The following is a 20059-nucleotide window of genomic DNA, read 5'->3' on the forward strand; positions in this document are numbered from 1 at the left end:
TATTTAATGAAATAACAACCATGACACTGCAGTATTTATTTAATCCAATCACAACCTCACACTGCAGTATTTATTTAATGAAATCACAACCAACTAAATAGCAAAGAAATAAAATCTAAGACACTGGCATTTCAAATCGACAGAGCGGACAGGTGGGTTGGTTTTCCAGCCATTCAAATATGCAGGCCTTGTGGTACATGTGCCCGCATTCCATTACGCGTGCCTCCTCCCCTACTTGGTATTTCTCCGGGCAAATTGGGCACGTTGAATTATCATTGTTGTTATTGATATGTTCTTCAGAAATGATTACTCGGGGCAACTGCTGCACGGCAGCTCTATCAGCCGGTCGGATGGGCTCAACGTCGGCTATCAGCATCAAAAGATGAGCTTGTTCCAAAATTTGAGCTTCCTCCAAAGTATTGAAAATAAATTCTTGCCTCCTTGGACGCAGAGTTCGTCTCGCTTGTGTTCCCGCATGGTCACTTGTGTGTTGAAATATAATTTCAACGCAGCCGTACGCTCCCCAAAACCGCCAGCAAAAACCACAAACCGGTTTAAAGATTTCTCGGACCGCCTACCTACAGAGAATGGTTTTCGTACACAAGGGCCCGAGAAAATGTGGAGCTGACACGTGGTTCAGCCCTGACGTAACGCAACGTCATTTTCTCGGAGGATAAAGTTCAACACTTGTTGGTCCTCCGATATTGTTCTCCACCGTTGGATTTGCTCCCGTGTTCTCCGCCGTTGATCACCTGGAGCTGCATACGAACCCACATCAATTCAATGTTTTGCGTGGAGTAAATTAAAAGCATGGTTGACCATACCTTTCATTAATGCTTGTCATAAACTTAGGTGAATAGTTAAGTTTTTTACATAGGGCACGTAATGCATTTAGTTTTATATATACGACATATATTTATTTAAGTGTTGACCATATGTAATGTAAAAAAAAAGGGGCCACGGTAATATAGAGTTTTTACGCATTATTTTTTATATAGCGAGCAAAACATATATGCTTGAGTTTTTGCTCATTGTATTTTTGAAAAAGGGAAAACACACAGCAGTGTGTAGAAAAACAAGAACAGGGGTGTGAGTTTTTTTTTTGCGATGTAGTTTTTTTTGTGTTGGCCATAGGAAAAAACCATGTGTGGTTTTGCACAGCAGTGCATAAGGAAAATGGTGGAGCGAATTTTGTAAGCCTGTGTAAGTTTTGCTTTTACAGCAGTATGTAAAATTGTTTTACACCAGTAAATGTGAATGGAGGTTTTACAGCAGTAAATGTTAATGGGAATTTTTCCAGCAGTGTAAATTCTCATATGGAGACACAGTGAATGTTTTTTTTGTTTTAATGAATAGAAATATTTTATGGTGAAATCCTCTGTTCCTCAGTGAATTTTTTTTAAGTCTTCTGTGTGCACAAAAGATCCTGGAGCAAAAGAAACAGAGCATTGCCTCTGTGTGTTTGAATATTTGGTTTTTGGTATTTTCCCCATTAAAAATATCCAACAGTGGTATCAGAGCAGGCTTAGGCTCTTTGAAGGAGACAAAGAAGCTGAAGGGAGAAGGTTGTTGCTGCAGCAAAACTTCTCAGGCAGACAGAAGACTCAGACAACAAAGGATTCAGGTATTCTTCATAGCTATCTTGTTTGTTATTGAAGAGACAGTCAGTGTTTTAAATACACAGTCAAGGAATGGCCAGCACAAGCACTGGTATGGGTTTGTTTAACACCCAGCTCCCACAGTTTAATGGGAAGAACTATGACTACTGGTCAATAACTATGACAGCTCTGCTTGCTTCCCAAGATTTATGGGAAATAGTTGAAGAAGGCTTTGAAGAACCAGCAGATGAAACTGAGTTCAATGCATTAACTCAAGGAGAGAAGGATCTGCTGAAGAACAATAGGAAGAAAGATTCAAAAGCCCGTGTGTTGTTGTATCTAGCAGTAGAACAGAGTATGTTTCCAAGGTTAGCAGCAGCTAAGACAGCCAATGAAGCATGGCAAACCCTCAAGACAGCCTATCAAGGCATGGAGAGAGTGAAGACAGCAAAGCTACAATTGCTGAGAAAGGATTTTGAGAACTTGAACATGAAGGAGTCAGATAACATTGACTCATTCTTCACTCATGTGATTGGTGTAATCACACAAATGAGAACTCATGGAGAAACCATTGAAGACAGAAGAATTGTGGAGAAAATATTGAGGGTCTTACCCTCAAGGTTTGATGCCATAGTCACCACCATTGAAGAGACAAAGGATCTCTCAAGCTATTCAGTTGATGAGCTGCATGCATCACTGATAACACATGAGCAGAGGTTGAGTAGGAATGAAAACTCATCTCTTGAGCAAGCCTTCAAGACCCAGATGTCCTTTGGAAGAGGCAGAGGTCAAGGCAGAGGAAACAAAAGAGGAAGAGGCAGAAGCCAGAATAGAGGTGGAAGGAACAACTCATCAAATGCACAAGGAAGAGGCAACAATCCAAATCAGAACCAAGGCCAAGGCAGCAGCCAACAAGGAGGACAGCATCATGCTCAAGGACAAAGGTATGATAAATCTAATGTTCAATGCTATTATTGCAAAAAGTATGGACATTATGCTAGTGATTGTAGAAAGAAACAGCATGATATGAACAGCAGACAAAATGCAAATGTTACAAGAGAAAACAGCAGTCAAGAAAATGTCCTGTTAGCTTGTAACATGGCTGAAACACATAGTGAGGACATATGGTTTTTAGACTCAGGTTGCAGCAACCATATGACCGGAAACATAGCCTTCTTTTCTGCCCTAGATAAAAATGTGAAATCAGAAGTCACACTAGGAACTGATAGTAAAGTGTCTATTATGGGAAGAGGAGAAATAAAAATACTTTCAAAGCAAGGAGAAAGGAAAACCATAGCAGATGTATACTATGTCCCCGGAATGAGATGTAATCTCTTGAGTATTGGACAGCTTGTCCATAAGGGCTACAATGTTTTCTTTAAAAATGATGTGTGCACCATCATGGATATACCACCCAGCAAAAGATGCATTGCTGAAGTGAAGATGACAAGGAACAGGATGTTCCCTCTCCGGATCAGGGCAGACATGAAGAACAAAAGGGAAATGGCAGCAGTCACCGAAGAGGCCTTCCAAAGCGTGCCAAAGGATGAGAACTGGTTATGGCACTTGAGATTTGGGCATCTAAATTTTGGAGGTCTAAACTTATTGAGCAGAAAAGGAATGGTAAGAGGATTACCATTGATAGAGAAACCGGACAGCCTATGTGAAGGCTGCATTTTGGGAAAACAACATAGAGAAAGTTTTCCATCAGGGAAGAGTATAAGGGCAAAGACACCCTTAGAGATTATCCACTCAGATTTGTGTGGACCAATGCAAGCTCCATCATTAGCAGGCAGCCTATATTTCTTGACATTCATTGATGATTTTACAAGAAAGACTTGGATATATTTCCTCAAGAACAAAAGTGAAGTCTTTGAGAAATTCCAAAATTTCAAAGCACTTGTGGAGAACCAAAGCGGGCTGCACATAAAAGTATTGAGAACTGATAGAGGAGGTGAGTATATCTCAAATGAATTCCTAAGATTTTGTAGAGAAAATGGAATTCATAAACAGTTTACAGCAAGGTACACCCCACAGCAAAATGGAGTTGCTGAAAGGAAGAACAGGACCATCATGGAGATGGCAAGGAGCATGCTAAAGGCAAAGCATTTGCCGAATGAGTATTGGGCTGAAGCTGTACATTGTGCAGTTTATATTTTGAACAGGTGTCCTACAAAGGCAGTCATGAACAAAGTGCCAGAAGAGGCATGGAGTGGGAGAAAGCAAGGAGTCACCCACATGAGAGTTTTTGGGTGTGTGGCCTATGCACACATACCAGATCAGCTAAGGAGGAAGTTGGACAGCAAAGGGGAGAAATGCATCTTCATTGGATACAGTGATGAATCCAAAGCCTACAGGCTGTATATTCCATCTACCAAGAAGTTCTTTGTCAGCAGGGATGTTCAATTCATTGAAGAGGAAGCTTGGGATGGAAGCATAGAGAAAACAGTGAATGTTAAAAACTGTTTGTCTCATGATGAAGATGAAGAGGAGGTGGCTGAAATGAATCCCCAAACAGCAGCACCAACACAAGGACAGCAAGGGACACCATTGAGGATCAATGAGAGTGCTTCTCCAAGCACACCACAAGGAGGAAATTCAAGTGCATCTTCAAGCACTTGCACACCAAGTGAACGAGGTAAGAAGTTTAGAAATCTAAGTGAAATTTATGAAGAAGGAATGAATTCCTTATTTGCCTTGTATTGTCATGTTGATGATCCTATTCATTTTGAAGAAGCTATTAAAGATAGGAAATGGATACAAGCTATGGATGAAGAAATGAATGCCATAGAGAGAAACAAAACATGGGATTTGGTTGAGTTACCAAAAGGCAAAGAAGTCATTGGTGTGAAATGGGTCTATAAGACCAAGAGCAATGCTGAAGGCAAGATAGAAAGGCACAAGGCAAGGCTGGTTGTCAAAGGCTACAAGCAGCAGTATGGAAGAGATTATGAGGAGACTTTCGCCCCGGTTGCAAGAATGGAAACCGTGAGAGCAGTGCTGTCCATAGCAGCTCAAAATAAATGGAAAGTCTACCAAATGGACGTGAAATCAGCATTCCTAAATGGAGTGTTAAAAGAAGAAGTTTATGTTGAACAGCCTCTCGGCTATGAGAAGAAAGGTGAAGAGCACAAAGTGTGCAAATTGAAAAAAGCTCTTTATGGGCTGAAGCAAGCGCCAAGAGCATGGTACAGCAGGATAGATTCATATCTATTGGATAATGAATTCGACAAGTGTGAAGGAGAACCCACAGTCTACATCAAGGAAAAGGATGGTAAGATTTTAATTGTTGTCTTATATGTTGATGATGTGATTTTCACAGGTAATGATGATCAGCTCATTGAGAATTTTAAATCAGTCATGAAGGATGAATTTGAAATGATTGACATGGGTTTCTTGAGATACTTCTTAGGCATAGAAGTAGATCAAAATGAAAAATGAATTTTTATATCTCAAGCAAGATATGTAAATCAAGTTTTGGGCAGATTTAACATGCAAGAGTGCAAGGCAGCCATCACTCCCACAGTGATGGGATTAAAGCTCAGCAGAGAGGACAGCAGCAAGGATTTTGATCCTAGCTTGTATAAAAGTATTGTAGGCAGCCTTATGTATTTAACAGCAACTAGGCCTAATTTAATGTATGCTGTTAGTTTGATTTCCAGATTCATGGAGAGGCCAAAGGAGGCACATTGGCAGGCAGCAAAGAGAATTTTGAGGTATGTTAAAGGCACCAAAATGTTTGGAATTTTATATCATGCCTCAGAACATTCAGATTTGGTTGGATACACAGACAGCGATTGGGCTGGAAGTGTAGATGATCGGAAGAGCACTTCCGGTTATGTTTTTAATATGGGTTCAGGAGCCATTTCATGGGCTTCTAAGAAGCAGTCCATTGTAGCATTGTCTACAGCAGAGGCTGAATATGTGGCAGCTACAGCAGCAGCATGTCAAGCAGTGTGGATGAGAAGAATGTTGAGAAGCTTAGGCCAAGAGCAGGCAAAAGCGACAGTGATTTTTTGTGACAATAGCTCAGCTATTGCTTTGTCAAAGAATTCAGTGTTTCATAAGAGAACGAAACACATTGATACAAGGTTTCACTACATCAGAGAATTGGTGAACAATGGAGAAATTGTCCTAGAACATTGCAGGACTCAAGAACAGGTAGCAGACATCTTGACAAAGCCATTGGATCAGAAGAGCTTTGAATTTTTGAGAAAGTGTCTCGGTATGACCGAATGCCCAGCTGTTGAAATTAAAGGGGAGTGTTGAAATATAATTTCAACGCAGCCGTACGCTCCCCAAAACCGCCAGCAAAAACCACAAACCGGTTTAAAGATTTCTCGGACCGCCTACCTGCAGAGAATGGTTTTCGTACACAAGGGCCCGAGAAAATGTGGAGCTGACACGTGGTTCAGCCCTGACGTAACGCAACGTCATTTTCTCGGAGGATAAAGTTCAACACTTGTTGGTCCTCCGATATTGTTCTCCACCGTTGGATTTGCTCCCGTGTTCTCCGCCGTTGATCACCTGGAGCTGCATACGAACCCACATCAATTCAATGTTTTGCGTGGAGTAAATTAAAAGCATGGTTGACCATACCTTTCATTAATGCTTGTCATAAACTTAGGTGAATAGTTAAGTTTTTTACATAGGGCACGTAATGCATTTAGTTTTATATATACGACATATATTTATTTAAGTGTTGACCATATGTAATGTAAAAAAAAAGGGGCCACGGTAATATAGAGTTTTTACGCATTATGTTTTATATAGCGAGCAAAACATATATGCTTGAGTTTTTGCTCATTGTATTTTTGAAAAAGGGAAAACACACAGCAGTGTGTAGAAAAACAAGAACAGGGGTGTGAGTTTTTTTTTGGCGATGTAATTTTTTTTGTGTTGGCCATAGCGAAAAACCATGTGTGGTTTTGCACAGCAGTGCATAAGGAAAATGGTGGAGCGAATTTTGTAAGCCTGTGTAAGTTTTGCTTTTACAGCAGTATGTAAAATTGTTTTACACCAGTAAATGTGAATGGAGGTTTTACAGCAGTAAATGTTAATGGGAATTTTTCCAGCAGTGTAAATTCTCATATGGAGACACAGTGAATGTTTTTTTTGTTTTAATGAATAGAAATATTTTATGGTGAAATCCTCTGTTCCTCAGTGAATTTTTTTTAAGTCTTCTGTGTGCACAAAAGATCCTGGAGCAAAAGAAACAGAGCATTGCCTCTGTGTGTTTGAATATTTGGTTTTTGGTATTTTTCCCCATTAAAAATATCCAACATTGTGATGTAATTCTGCTGTGTAACAGTTGCAGGGTTCGACGAGGGATTGATGTATTCCCAATGTGTAACACTCATTCTGGCTGTTTGTCTTCTCCTGATGCTCACGCCATTGTCATCATTAGGTTCATTCGAAGTAATGATCGTACCATCCACTCTAGTGCTACTCCTGTTGCTCCTCCTCCTGTCATTATCCAGGGTTCCACTCGTACTCCTCCTCCTGTCATTATCAACGGTTCCACTCCTACTACTCCTGTCATTGTCCACACTTCTACTTCTACTTCGCCTCCTCCGAACATTACGGCGTGAAGAAGAGGAAGGGTTTGAGATACTCCTACCGCGACTGCTACTCTCTGCCTCGCTCCTCCTGTCATTGTCCACATTCCTACTCCTCCTCCGAGCACTACGGCGGGGCAAAGAGGAAGGGTTTGCGATACTCCTACCGCGATTGCTACTCTCAGGCTCGCGTGTTTCTTCTCGACCTCTTCGGCCTTCTCCTTCCATTTCAACAATCGCAACTTTTACGGCTCTTTGTTTGATCACGGACTACCAAATAAGCCGGACTGTTATTCTTCCTATGACGCGCGCAGGTGCTTCGGATATTAAAACTGCAGAGTCAAAACAAAAAGTAGCAAAGCCAATATCAGTCGCGACTCATGATTCAGATATAGGGTAGAATTTTAATCGCCCCTTTTTAATTTTAGTAACTCTCTACAAACCAACTGTGGAATTCTTCAACCTGCCATTCTGCTTTAAAATAGAAAAAAAAAAAAAAAATAAGTTGCCGCGGTTCTATTTCTAGACATAAACAGAGCGTTGATATTTCAGATAGAACTTATTTAATCAGGCGCACGTCTTTCGCTGGAGTGTGAACTTAAGAAACTAAGAATTTCGAATGGACACTTTATATATCGTTGCCGAAGTATATGATTATATATGGCTTGCGGTGTGCCAACGTTCTGTTCCGGAAAGTGTTTACTAATTGACCTTGAGTTATGTTCAGAGTCCAAATCCGAAGAGCTTCTCTACCCAGATTTACCCATACTCTTAATTATATATAAATATATATATATGTGTGGGGGATACAAACCTAGTAGCTTTTCGGAAAATTTGATTTACCCATACTCTTAATTATATATATATATATGTATGGGGATACAAACCTAGTAGCTTTTCGGAAAATTTGATTTAAGAAAAAATAATAATTAAAATATAATAACTGTTGAACAGAGTTAATAAAAACGAACCAAATAAAAAATAATAATAATAATCTCTAAAACAAATTTAATAAAATAAAAATTAAATATATAACTGATCAAGTAAAAAACCGAAAAATGAAAATAAAAAGTCAATAATATAATTTAAAATTAAAATCTAAAATTTAAAATATCAAAAAAAAATTAAAGGGAAAAATGCAATGTTGGTAAAAATAATAAACAAATAAAATAAATTAAATCATTTTAAAAGGAAATAAGTGATTAATAAACAAATAAAATAAATTAAATCATTTTAAAAGGAATAAGTGATTAAAAAAAACTGAGGAAGAGGGAAGCTTAAACTGAAAACTAACATGATGGAAAGCAAGCAAACAAGAAAAAATATAACAATTAGGGATCCGGAGGAAATATTGTGGGAACTGGTAAAAATATCTAAGTGAGGGGCAAAAAGAAAAAATATAACAATGAAGGATGATACAGGAAATACCTTAGTGGGAAGGGGTAAAAATATCTAAGTGGGAAGGGGTAAAAATATCTAAATGGGGAAAGGAAGAGCACAAACTAAAAGAAATAATAATTATCAAGTAGGGAAAGAGATAGGATAAGAATGAGGTTAAAGAAATAATAAGAAAGAAAAATAAAAAATGGTTAGACCAAAAGTTGAGGAAGAGGTTGACATTTTTGGGTTATTGTCATAAGGTTCAAGAAATAAGCTCCCCAACCATCTTAGAGAAAGATATAAGGGAGAAACGGAGGTATTTTCCATTTAATTTCATCTAAAATAAGAGGTTTGATCTTGGGCATTTTTATAGCCTACTCCAATGAATTACTCATTCATCATGGTTAAAAAAACAAAGAAAGAAATAAATAAACAAAATATTTTCCATTTAATTTCATCTTAAATTTGGGGTTCTAGGTTGGTCATTGTGTAGATTACTCCAATGATTTACCCATTCACTATGGCTAAAAAAAGAAATAGAAAAATATAAGGAAATCTTTTAATCTAAAATCTGGGATTTGACTTTGAGCCGCTTAGATTACTGCAATGATTTACCCATTCACCATGGCTAAAAAAAAGAGAAAAAGATAAGAAAATATTTTCCATTTAATTTAATCTAAAATTCAAGGCTTATTTTTCAGCCAATTTTAATCTAAAATTCACGGTTTGATGTTGCAGATAAAAAAATATAGAGAAAAAGAAAAGAAAATGTTTTTCATTTTATTTCATCTAAAACCCAAGGTTTTCTATGGTGCTCAATCCATTTTTATGTTCAAAATTGCAATTTAAACAATGAAAATTGACCATCTCTCCGAAAATTGGCATTCTCACCAAAAATTGGGTTGTTGGATTCACACAAAAACACAAAAATGTAGAATATTTAGATTGTGTTGAAGCAGTTTATTGAAATAGACGAGCATAGATCCATCTTTACTCTCGATCTACCAACCCCCAAAAGGGATCAAATCTTTTTTCACTCTATGCTAGTTTGCATATCAAGATATTTGATCCCTCCCATAGATCGAGAGTAAAGATGGATCTATAATGGTTTAATTCCCCCGTTTAAATACGCTACATTCGTGAATACCATGGGTCAATACAATTGGTTCTCAATACCATGCCCATCGTATTTAGCCCATGTTATTAAAATGGTATTTGGACCATAGGATTCACGTAAATTAAACCTCTTTTTTGAGTCTTGCTAAGTATAAAAAGGTTTATTGACTAAATATAAAAATAGGTTTTATTTATTTACCATAACTCTAGTTGATTTATATTTTTATTTATTTACGGTACCTTTTGAGTAAGTATAAAAAGAGGCTTTATTTTTTTACCATACCTCTAATTTGTAGAGTTGAGGCTTCTGTGATCCATAACAAGTTTGCGAGAGATTTTTCGGCGAAAATCACATGATAAACCATTCCATTTGTCGACGCGTTTCGAACCAACCAGTGTGCTTCATCATCATGACAAGTTGAAGAAACAGATCCAGCAAAGCATGTTAAATAGTCTGTGCAGAGACTCCAATAGCTAAATCGGCCACGGCTAATTTTGACCTAAAGACCCAAGTCAAATTAATAATCATTAATTTAATATTATTATTATTTTTAATATTAATACATAATTTTTTTATTTTATTTATTTATTTTAACTTTAATATATATATATATATATATATATATATATATATATATATATTAAAGTTAAAATACTTATAGTGGTTAGTTTAAGATAATACACTTATTTATTTAAATTATTTACTAAATATTGTTAATATAAGACATAAATATATATAATAATATGTTGTTAAGGATTTTTCGATGGTTAATTTATTAATAAAATATATATATATATATATATATATATATATATATATATAATATCATAAAGTTAACGATAAAATATAAATAATTTAAATGGTTAGTTAGAAAAGGTAATTAATTTAATTTAATTTAATTATTTATTATTATATATTAATAGTATAAGTAATTTTTAGTTTAATTAAATTATTTATTAAATATAATTAATATTATATTAGTAATATAGTCTTGATATTAATATATTATTGATGATGATGATGATGGTCGTTAACGTCCACTGAGACCAAATAATGATCTATCGGACCTAAAAAGTCAAATTATTTATTTTGATTTAAGATTTTATTCCGATGCTCAAAAAGCTTGGAGAGAAGCCTCCCGAGTTCACTATAATTTTGGCATTGTAAAAGGCTAGAAAGGTCGGTATTGTAACAAAGGTTGTGAAATTGAGATCTAATGTGGTTGTATGCAGGGCACTCTAGGAGGAAGTGGTTTTCATCCTCGATGCTCTTATTCTCACAAATATGGCAGATCCTTTCCCTCCATGGCGTTTTAGGAACTACCCAGCGGCCAGTCTCACTATGGAGCTCATGAGAATTCGTTCTAATCTTTGCTATATTAGTTTTCTTTTTTGAGCTAGTTAGAATAGAGAGATACTTTTGATCTTCAAGGGTGGGGTTGATGACCTTCTTATAATAACTTAATTTTCTTTTAGACGCTAAATCTTTCTCACACCACAATTTTTCTTTGAACTTAGAAGTAACAATATCTTTAATGTTATTTATGTTTTGCAAAGCATCATTCTCATTGATCTCCCAATAGTTTAACCAGGCCCTTGTGTCCTTATGCCATCCTCGGTTAAGCCTTAGGTGGTTTTGGCTGGAATTTAAAGCTAGCTTAGGAAGTCTATGATTGTCTATGTTATTGAGCTTGTGCTTGTACATTAGAAACCTGAGCATAGCTAGGCTCTCAATAGAAGAAAGACCCGCTTCTATAAGGAGAATAGGATAGGGTGTATTACTTTTAATTTTCAGGTTATAAGTTATAAAACGCTTCTGGATTTGCTCAATCTTTCTCCATGATTCTCTGGAGATGCTGCAGCCCCAAACTTCACAACCATACAAGATAACAGGAGCGACTAAAGTTTCAAAGAGGAACTTCTTTTTGTCCCACATTACGAGGTTTGCTTTTTTACAGTTATTTTCAAGACCAAAATAAGCTTTCCATCCCCCATTGATCCTTTTCTCAATGCTATGGTTCCAGTTGAGCTTGTGATGGATATCAATTCCTAGGTACTTGTAAGAATACACTTCCTCCAATTTATTATTGTCATACGTAAAATTAGCGCAAGTGTCCTTTTTAGATTTGATAATCATAACTTTTGTTTTGTCTGTGTTAACAGTCATACCCATGGTAGAGCAGAAATCCTTAAGAAGTTTGAGTTGCTTATCAAGATCAGAAGGGCACCTTGCCAGAAGAACAATATCGTCAGCATAGAGAAGAAGGATAATGACTATCCCAGCTAAGATTGTGCCACCACATCCTGCTTCTTCTAAATAGCCTTCGAGCTTATCGATGTAAATGCCAAATAGAGTAGGGGAGAGGGGGCAACCTTGTTTAACTCCGATGTTACACTTAATATCTTTTGACCACCCCTCATTGTTCTTGAGCTTGGCAATTACATTCTCGTATAGCCTTATAGCAGCAGCTCTTAACTCAAGAGGAACCTTTAGCTCTTCTAACCTATTCCAAAGGTTGTATCTAGGAACCGTATCGAAAGCCTTTCTAAAGTCTACGAAGCAGCAGAATAAATTGGATTTATCATTACGACATTCCTCCGCAATGATCCTTAGCGTAACAAGGTGGTCTGTTGTTGAGTGATGCCTTCTGAAACCTGCTTGTCCTTTAGCCCGCTTATCTTCCCTTTCAAGCCATATGCTTAACTTTTTTTCCAGAATACTACCATATAATTTGGCTAAGAGAGGGCTGATCATAATTGTTCGATAATTAGAGGGGTTATTTGTATCTCCACTTTTAAAAATAGGGATAATGAGGCTCTCAGTCCAAGGTTTAGGGAACCCTTGCTTAACAGCTTGATTGAAAAGCTTGTGGATGTGGGGGATGAGGACAGGGCCTCCAATTTTTAAGATTTCTGCCTGGTAACCTTCAATGTCTTTAGCTTTCCCATTCGCGAGGCGATTAACTCCAAACTTAATGTCTTCTAAAGAGAAGACTTCTTTCGTTGTGAGCAGGGTTTCCAAATTATCCGTGGCATTAGGAGATTCATAAAGCTTTTTAAGATAAGAATTCCAATCGTAAAGAGCAATTTTATTATTATCCTCAGTCTTCCTAGTCAGAATCTGCCTCCAGAATTTTTTAGGAGCTACCTTAGAGAGGTGTAAGAGATTCTCCTGTCTTTGACGAATGTACTGTCTCTTTTTCCTGTTAATTAGGGCTTTGTATATTCTTATCTTGTCCATTTTAAGAGAATCATCAACAGCTTCCTTAATTGCTCTCCTCGCTTTCTTACAATCTTTATCATACCAAGGATTGGTTTTGCTATTTCTTTTATTATTTGAGACTTCAACTGAGAACTTTTTAATAGAATATGAGAGGGTTGTAGTAAAATTATGATATAGGTCTTCTATGTTACCTACACTAGATAAAGGAGACAAGTTAGTTTTTAATTCATTTAGCAAGAGGTCCTTTTTATTTTTATCAAATATTAGGTTCTTTTGGTTGTAAGTATTATTTTCTATGGGAACTCTATGCATGACAAAATTGAGGGTTATAAGTAAAGGCCTATGATCGGAGTCAGGCTCGTGGTCGTTTAAGATGTCAAAGTTTATCATTTCGTTGTATAAAGGAAGATCGGAAATAACGTAGTCTACTACGCTGCTACCAAGTCCATGGATGCAGGTCATCTTGCTGGAATTTGGCCACTTTTTTAGACCGTTGCAAATTATGAGATCCTGAGCACTACAGAGCTTGACAAGCTCTGACCCAAACAAATTTTCCCCGAGGTCTTCAGAGCTCCTTTTGTAACTACTAGCCAGGGTAGGGTCTTCGTCTAACCAAAGAGGATTAGGGTTGGAACGATTGCTTAAAACAATAGCTTGGTTACTTGAAGTTCGCGCATTGAAGTCACCTATTAAAAGGATATTACCATCATTCCTTAGGTTAGAAATATCGTTCTCTAAACTATTGTAAGGGTTAGTTTTATCCAGATTCTTCTTCTTATAGAAGTTAGAATTAATGGGGGCGAAATAACATATTGCTATGTAGGACTTTTTATTATTAATGTCTCTGATCTCTATCCAACTAAATTGGTTGTAAGGGTCGTTTTTATAAAGCCTAACATAGGAGGAGATGGTTTTCTTAATGTAACAAGCTATTCCCCCAATGCCTCTACGGGAGGATCGCTTGTTCCATGTAGACCATAGCGTAAAGCCATCTATGTTAGGGATCTTAGATTCTTCGTGTTCCCAAGTTTCAACAAGCAAAATAATATCAACATCATTTGAGATCCAACTTAGCTTGGGGCCTTTGTTCCATGGGAAGCCCCGACAGTTCCAAGAAAGGATCCGGAGCATGTTTGATTGCTATTGATTACTATATTTTTGGTTTTTGTCCCGAATAAAGGCTTTTCTATTTCTAATTATTGCCCATTTTCCTTCCTTTCTAGCTTCTTTTACCTTTTGAACCTCCTTTCTTAATTCTGCTTGATCTTCTGGGATGAGATCTTCATTTATGAATATTCCCGTTCCTTTTAGACTCGAGGTTTTGCTAAGTATGTTGTGCTTATGGTCAGTAGATCTCACCTTTATGCGGATTAATCTTCCTTTATTCTCGGTTAATTTCCCCAACCTTGTTGCTTCTGTGAGACACGGTGTTTCAATTTGTAATCTATTATGTAATTCTGTCTGGACTAAGGCTAAAGTATCCTCATCTTCTTCCTCTTTTAAACCGAAGATTATAAGGTTTAAGGTCCTTTTGTTACGTTCGTGGTCTAATTCTATTAGTTTTTTCATTTCGTCTTTAATTGGTTTAATATCTAACTTATCTACCCCACTATTTACGGTGAGGCGGCTATTAACTTTTTCTTGTAATTCTTTAATCATGTCTTTCATTTTAAGACCCTCTAAGGTATCAGCGTCTCCTTGCTGGGATGGTTGGTTAGTATCTTGGTTTTGTTTTTCTATAACATGCAATCTAGTCTCTATTGCCTCCATTTTATTCTCCAGTAGTTCTATTTTATTTTCTATTTGTTTCTGGATAGTGTTTTCAAGAGATGCAAATTTGTTTTCCAGCACGGTTTCTAACTCTTTTTGTAGCTTGGCTTCTCTTTCTTCTCTGCGTTTTTCTAAAGACTCTATATACTCATAGAGGCCTTGTAGAGTAACTGTGCTAGGTCTGCCCTTGGTAATCTTTGGTAACTGTGGTGAAGTATTCATACTTGACATTATATGAGCAAATATGTATTAAAAAGAAAAGGATAAGGAATGTGTGCACCTGATATCAGAACCTGATGTGAGAGCCAAGATCTCCAAGCTTTGGATTACGAGCTTTAAAACCAAGAGACTTCTTTATATATCTCTGAGACGAGACGTGATTATATATCTTCTGAGACGGCTGCGAACCGGAGCAGCGATATATACAGCGAGAGTTTATATATGCCAAGACTGCCAAGACTGCAGTGAGAGTTTATATGTGCGAGACTGTGTTTATATATCCGCTGCGAGCCTGTGTTTATATATCCGCTGCGAGGATCAGAGGTCAAAATATTGTTATTAATTATATTATTATTATTCTTAATATTATTATTATTTATGGAAATAAGTTAAATTAGGTCAAATATATAGATAAATAAAATACTTTTAATGGTTAGTTATAAAAGCTTTATTTTACTTTAATTTATATATATATATATATATATATATATATATATATATATATGTTATAATATTCGGTTATCCAAATAAAAGAAAAAGATAATTGAAAAAAAATAAAAAGTAAAAAAAAATAATTTATATATATCTATCTATCTATCTATATATATATATATATATATATATATATATCTTAATTAATTTAAAGGAAAAAATACCCTAGGGAACCAATCCCTTAAAAAAAAAATAAAAAATTATTAATATAAATAGATATAAAAAACCCCGAAATAAAAATAAGAAAAATAAAATAAATACTCAAACAAATAAAATAAAAATACAACTGAGATCAAATAATAATAATTAAAATAATAAAAACAAATAACTAGAAATGAATAAGAGTTAAAACGTGAATAAACATAAATAAAAATAAAAATAAATAAATAAAATAAAAAGAATAACAATAGTAAAAATAAAGATAAAAATAATAAAATAAACTAGCATTTGCATCAGATGTTGCAAAGAAAACGCCGTAAGGCATAAAGTGCGGAAATCTATTATCCATGTAGAGTGTGCATTATTCAACAAAGTGGATCTCTTTAAATTTGTTGCAAATATTTATGTTATTGCATTGCTAATTTATTTAGAATCTACTACTACCTCCTCTTCTTGGAATATTAAATTTCTTATCACCCCATGATGAAAATCCCTCTAATTATTGGCATCACAATTTTTTCCACTTTAGTGAGTTTACGGTCAACCTAAAGAAACATGAATTTGAGTCACTCAACTAAAAAGAAATTACTAAATTGCTATTTATCATGTTTTGAGTAAAAACAATTAATAACTCATATTTACAACCCTTGAAATATTTACAACCTTTTAAGTCTTGTATTTATAACTCATATTTATAACACTTTAAAATGAAACTAACTATCTATATTTTTATTAGTAATAAAAAGAATCTTCTTTATAAAACTCACACTCACATGCTACTCCTATTGAAAAGGAATCAATACTCTTTGATAAGCAATATTCTTTGATAAGCAAGGAAAGCATTATACTCGACCTCAGGGAACTCAGTGGGAAAAATTATCAATAACTAGTTAATATTGATTTGCATCAATTTCTTTTGGTCCAACCAGCAATTAAAATCCATCCCCTGCCATTGCAACAATAATACACCATATATCACCTTCCCATTAAAACTGAGAGTGAGCTGCAAGTAACTGTGAGAACGCGGATGCCTCATAAGTATGGAGTTAAGTTTGATCCCTGAGCTTTGCTACAATCGTCAACTGTAGAAATATTGAAATTTTTAAGAAGACTTTGGCCATTTCATAAGCAGTTGAGTTGACAGCAGAGTTTGTCTGTTGTTGAATCACAATCATAGAGATGTCTATATGAGTTATGTCAATGTCTAAGTAGAGCTGTTGAATATGGAATGTCGGTGTAAGTCCTCATCTCTGTCCAACTTATGTCAAAGCAAGGATGCTACATAGGAAGAAAGAATTGGTTAATCGGTTGTGGATGATGGCATTTTTGCTAGAAAATGCAATATCTCCTTCACTGATTTCAAAACTCAATTGCTTCACTTGCACCTATCTTCTCAGGCTTTCATATTGATAAAAACAATGTAGAAAATTTTGGTTGAGTTAGTTTCAAACCATAAAATCTACCCCAACTTCATCTAATGGGCTTGTAATATAGCCCTCTTTCCCACATTTTCTTGATTATAAAATAATGTAATATAGCCCTCTTTCCCACATTTTCTTGATTATAAAATAGTGTCAAAGTAAAACGAGAGTTAGAAATATTTTTCAACAATAGTCACTTGCATCGGATGATTATTATCTCGCTTGGTTTTCATCCTTATGGCTTAATATGGACAGACCATTTTCTGCAAGATTAGGAAAGCCTACTGTGTCTTTGAAAGATCGATTTGATTAATGGACATAAGTTAAAAATGCAGTGATCATCCTGTAAACAAATATATATATATATATATATATATATATATATATATATATATATATATATATATATATATATATATATATATATATATATATATATATATATATATATATATATATACTCTATATATTATTCAAAGCAGCAAACTGAAGGCACTGAATTTGCCCATTTCAGACTCATATATGATATATCTATTCAAATGTTTACATAAACCAATATTTCATCCATAGTGGCTAAGAGTAGTATATATCAAAGACTGAAGGCACTAAAATTGCCCAATTCACTCATATATCTACTCAAATTTCTACACAAACCAATATTTCATTCACAGTGGCTAAGAGTATATATCAAAGTAGCAGACTGAAGGCACTGAACTTGCCCAATTGAGACTTATATATCTATTCAAATTTTTAAACAAACCAATGTGTGATCCATAGTGGCTAAGAGTATCTATCAAAGTAACTGAAGGCACTGAACATGCCCATTGCAAAATTTAAACTCATATCTATTCAAACTTTTACACAAACCAATGTTCATCCACATAGGCTAAGAATATATATCGAAGTAGCAGATTGAAGGCACTGAACTTGCCCTTTTCATATTCATATATCTATTCAAACTTTTACATAAACCAGTCTTTCATCCACAGTGGCTCGTGATTTTCAAAATTTTTATGTATGCCATAATAAGCACTTCACGAATCAACTGGGAATTGAAGGCACTTGCACAAAGAATATAATAACAGAAAACCAACGTATTCTTGCACAATAATATTATGGATGATAACACTATGCATAAATTGCTATTGCTTTGTTGTAAGCCACAACAGGATATTGATCTTCCTTGGCACAGATGTTACTGTCAGATGGACTCAGATGAATTTTTGCAACCCCATTCTTCAATCCAACTTTATTCCTTTTCAATTTTGGGGCCATGAGAATCTGATAGCAGCCAACAAGTTTCTTCTTCTCCTTCTCAACCATCTCACCACCATCTTTTTGCTTTTCTTGATCTTTGCCCTGTTCCTTGCATGCACTACTGTTGAAGTCTTGACAGCGAGATTACTATTCTTGGGCATCAACAACATTATTAGGTTTAATGGACAGTAATTTTCTCACAAATGAAGGCCTGGGTTCGACAGGATTCCCCATCAAATCTCTGAAACCCACAACCCCCTAGTTGCAGGGATGAATTTGTTCATTCTGTGAAGATCTACTCCATCAAGAATCATGGTGCCAAGGTTGAGAATGCCCTGTGGGTGACCAGAAGGACGACGGACCTGCAGTGCCAAGAAACTCATCCCACTGAAATCTGTGCTCCCGTAGCCCTTGAGGAGAGTGGAAAGCAAGACCCTTACAGTGCCTAGCAGGGTATCCCTAAGGCAACCCACACAGTATATCTCCATCATCACAACAGAGGTTTCATAGCGGAGCAAACTCTCTTCCACTCTGAATATGGCCTTGTCGTTCCAAGTAGGGTTTGCGCCCCCTGTTCTATCAATTTGTGTCGTCAGTTTGTTCTCGAAATTGATCCATACAACACAATAGGTCTCCATCATGCCAAAAAGATGCATCTCCTTCAAATCTTGAGCTGAGATGATGTTAAGCTCCAGCTGTGTGTAAGCTTCCCCCATGATGTAGAGTGAATTTACTGCACAAGGAAACGCAATATTCAGAGACCACCCTGATTGAAATTACAGGAGAAGAAATGCCATGAATGAAATCTTTTGAAATCTGAACATTGTATAGAACTGACTTATAAGACAAAACACATCATAGACTCTCTAGCTCATGATGATGAAAGCAGATGGAAATCAGTGCAGAAGGCCACCCCAAATGGTCATGATCGAAGCCAAGAAGCAGAAAAACCCATTCATAGATACAACAATAATGGAACAAACAAAAACAAATTTGTACCAAATCCATTTGTTGTTTCATTTTAGAATTTTATTGCTGTGATTTCCATTTCAAAACTCCATTACTTCACCTACACCTATTGTCTCAGGCTCTCATATTCATAAAAACAATGTACAAAATTTTGCTTGAGTTAGTTTTAGATTATTAAATCTACCCATTTCAAAACTCCATTGCTTCACCTGCACCTATCTTCTCAGAATCTCATATTGATAAAAGCAATGTAGAAAATTTTGGTTGTTAGTGTTAGACTATAAAATCTACCCATTTCAAAACTCCATTGCTTCACCTGCACCTATCTTCTCAGGCTTTCATATTGATGAAAACAATGTAGAAATTTTCAGTTGAGTTAGTTTCAAACCATAAAATCTACCCCAACTTCATCTAATGGGCTTGTAATATAGCCTTCTTTCCCACATTTTCTTGATTATAAAATAATGTCAAAGTAAAACGAGAGTTAGAAATATTTTTCAACAATAGTCACTTGCATTAGCTGATTATTATCTCGCTTGGTTTTCATCCTTATGGCTTAATATGGGCGGACCATTTTCTGCAAGACTAGGAAAGCCTTGTGAATCCTTTAGTTTCAAAGTAATTCTTTCAGATCACTTGCCTATCTATCTGGAGTCTAGACCTCTCAAACGAAGAGGCCTAAAAACATACCATTTTCATTTGAACACCTGCAATTTGGCAACCCAGTCATAGAAAATAAAATCCAGTATTAGTGAAATGAAGACAATCACATTACATGAACAAAAATGTGAAGTTTCAAAGTAATTCTTTCAGATCACTTGCCTATCTATCTGGAATCTAGACCTCTCAAACGAAGATGCCTAAAAACATACCATTTTCATCTGAACAGCTGTAGTT

At 35.8% G+C, this 20059-nt stretch overlaps 1 protein-coding gene across 1 annotated transcript; it reads right to left on the reverse strand.

Annotated features, from left to right (window-relative positions):
* Positions 1–18426: 18426 nt before the first annotated feature.
* LOC149164396 (protein SRC2-like) lies at positions 18427–18909 on the reverse strand. Its single transcript, XM_089429455.1, has one exon. The coding sequence runs from the start codon at positions 18907–18909 to the stop codon at positions 18427–18429; it is 483 nt and encodes a 160-aa protein (XP_089285581.1).
* Positions 18910–20059: the final 1150 nt, after the last annotated feature.

The sequence above is a fragment of the Pinus tabuliformis genome, chromosome 5_1, assembly GCF_031772625.1.
Source record: "Pinus tabuliformis cultivar Carrire ecotype Pingquan chromosome 5_1, CPIR1, whole genome shotgun sequence".
In the NCBI taxonomy this organism is placed as follows: Eukaryota; Viridiplantae; Streptophyta; class Pinopsida; order Pinales; family Pinaceae; genus Pinus; species Pinus tabuliformis.

What these genes read in the sequence shown, in the direction of transcription:
- LOC149164396 (XM_089429455.1), bottom strand. Translation starts at nt 18,909, where the DNA reads ATGGGGGAAGCTTACACACAGCTGGAGCTTAACATCATCTCAGCTCAA.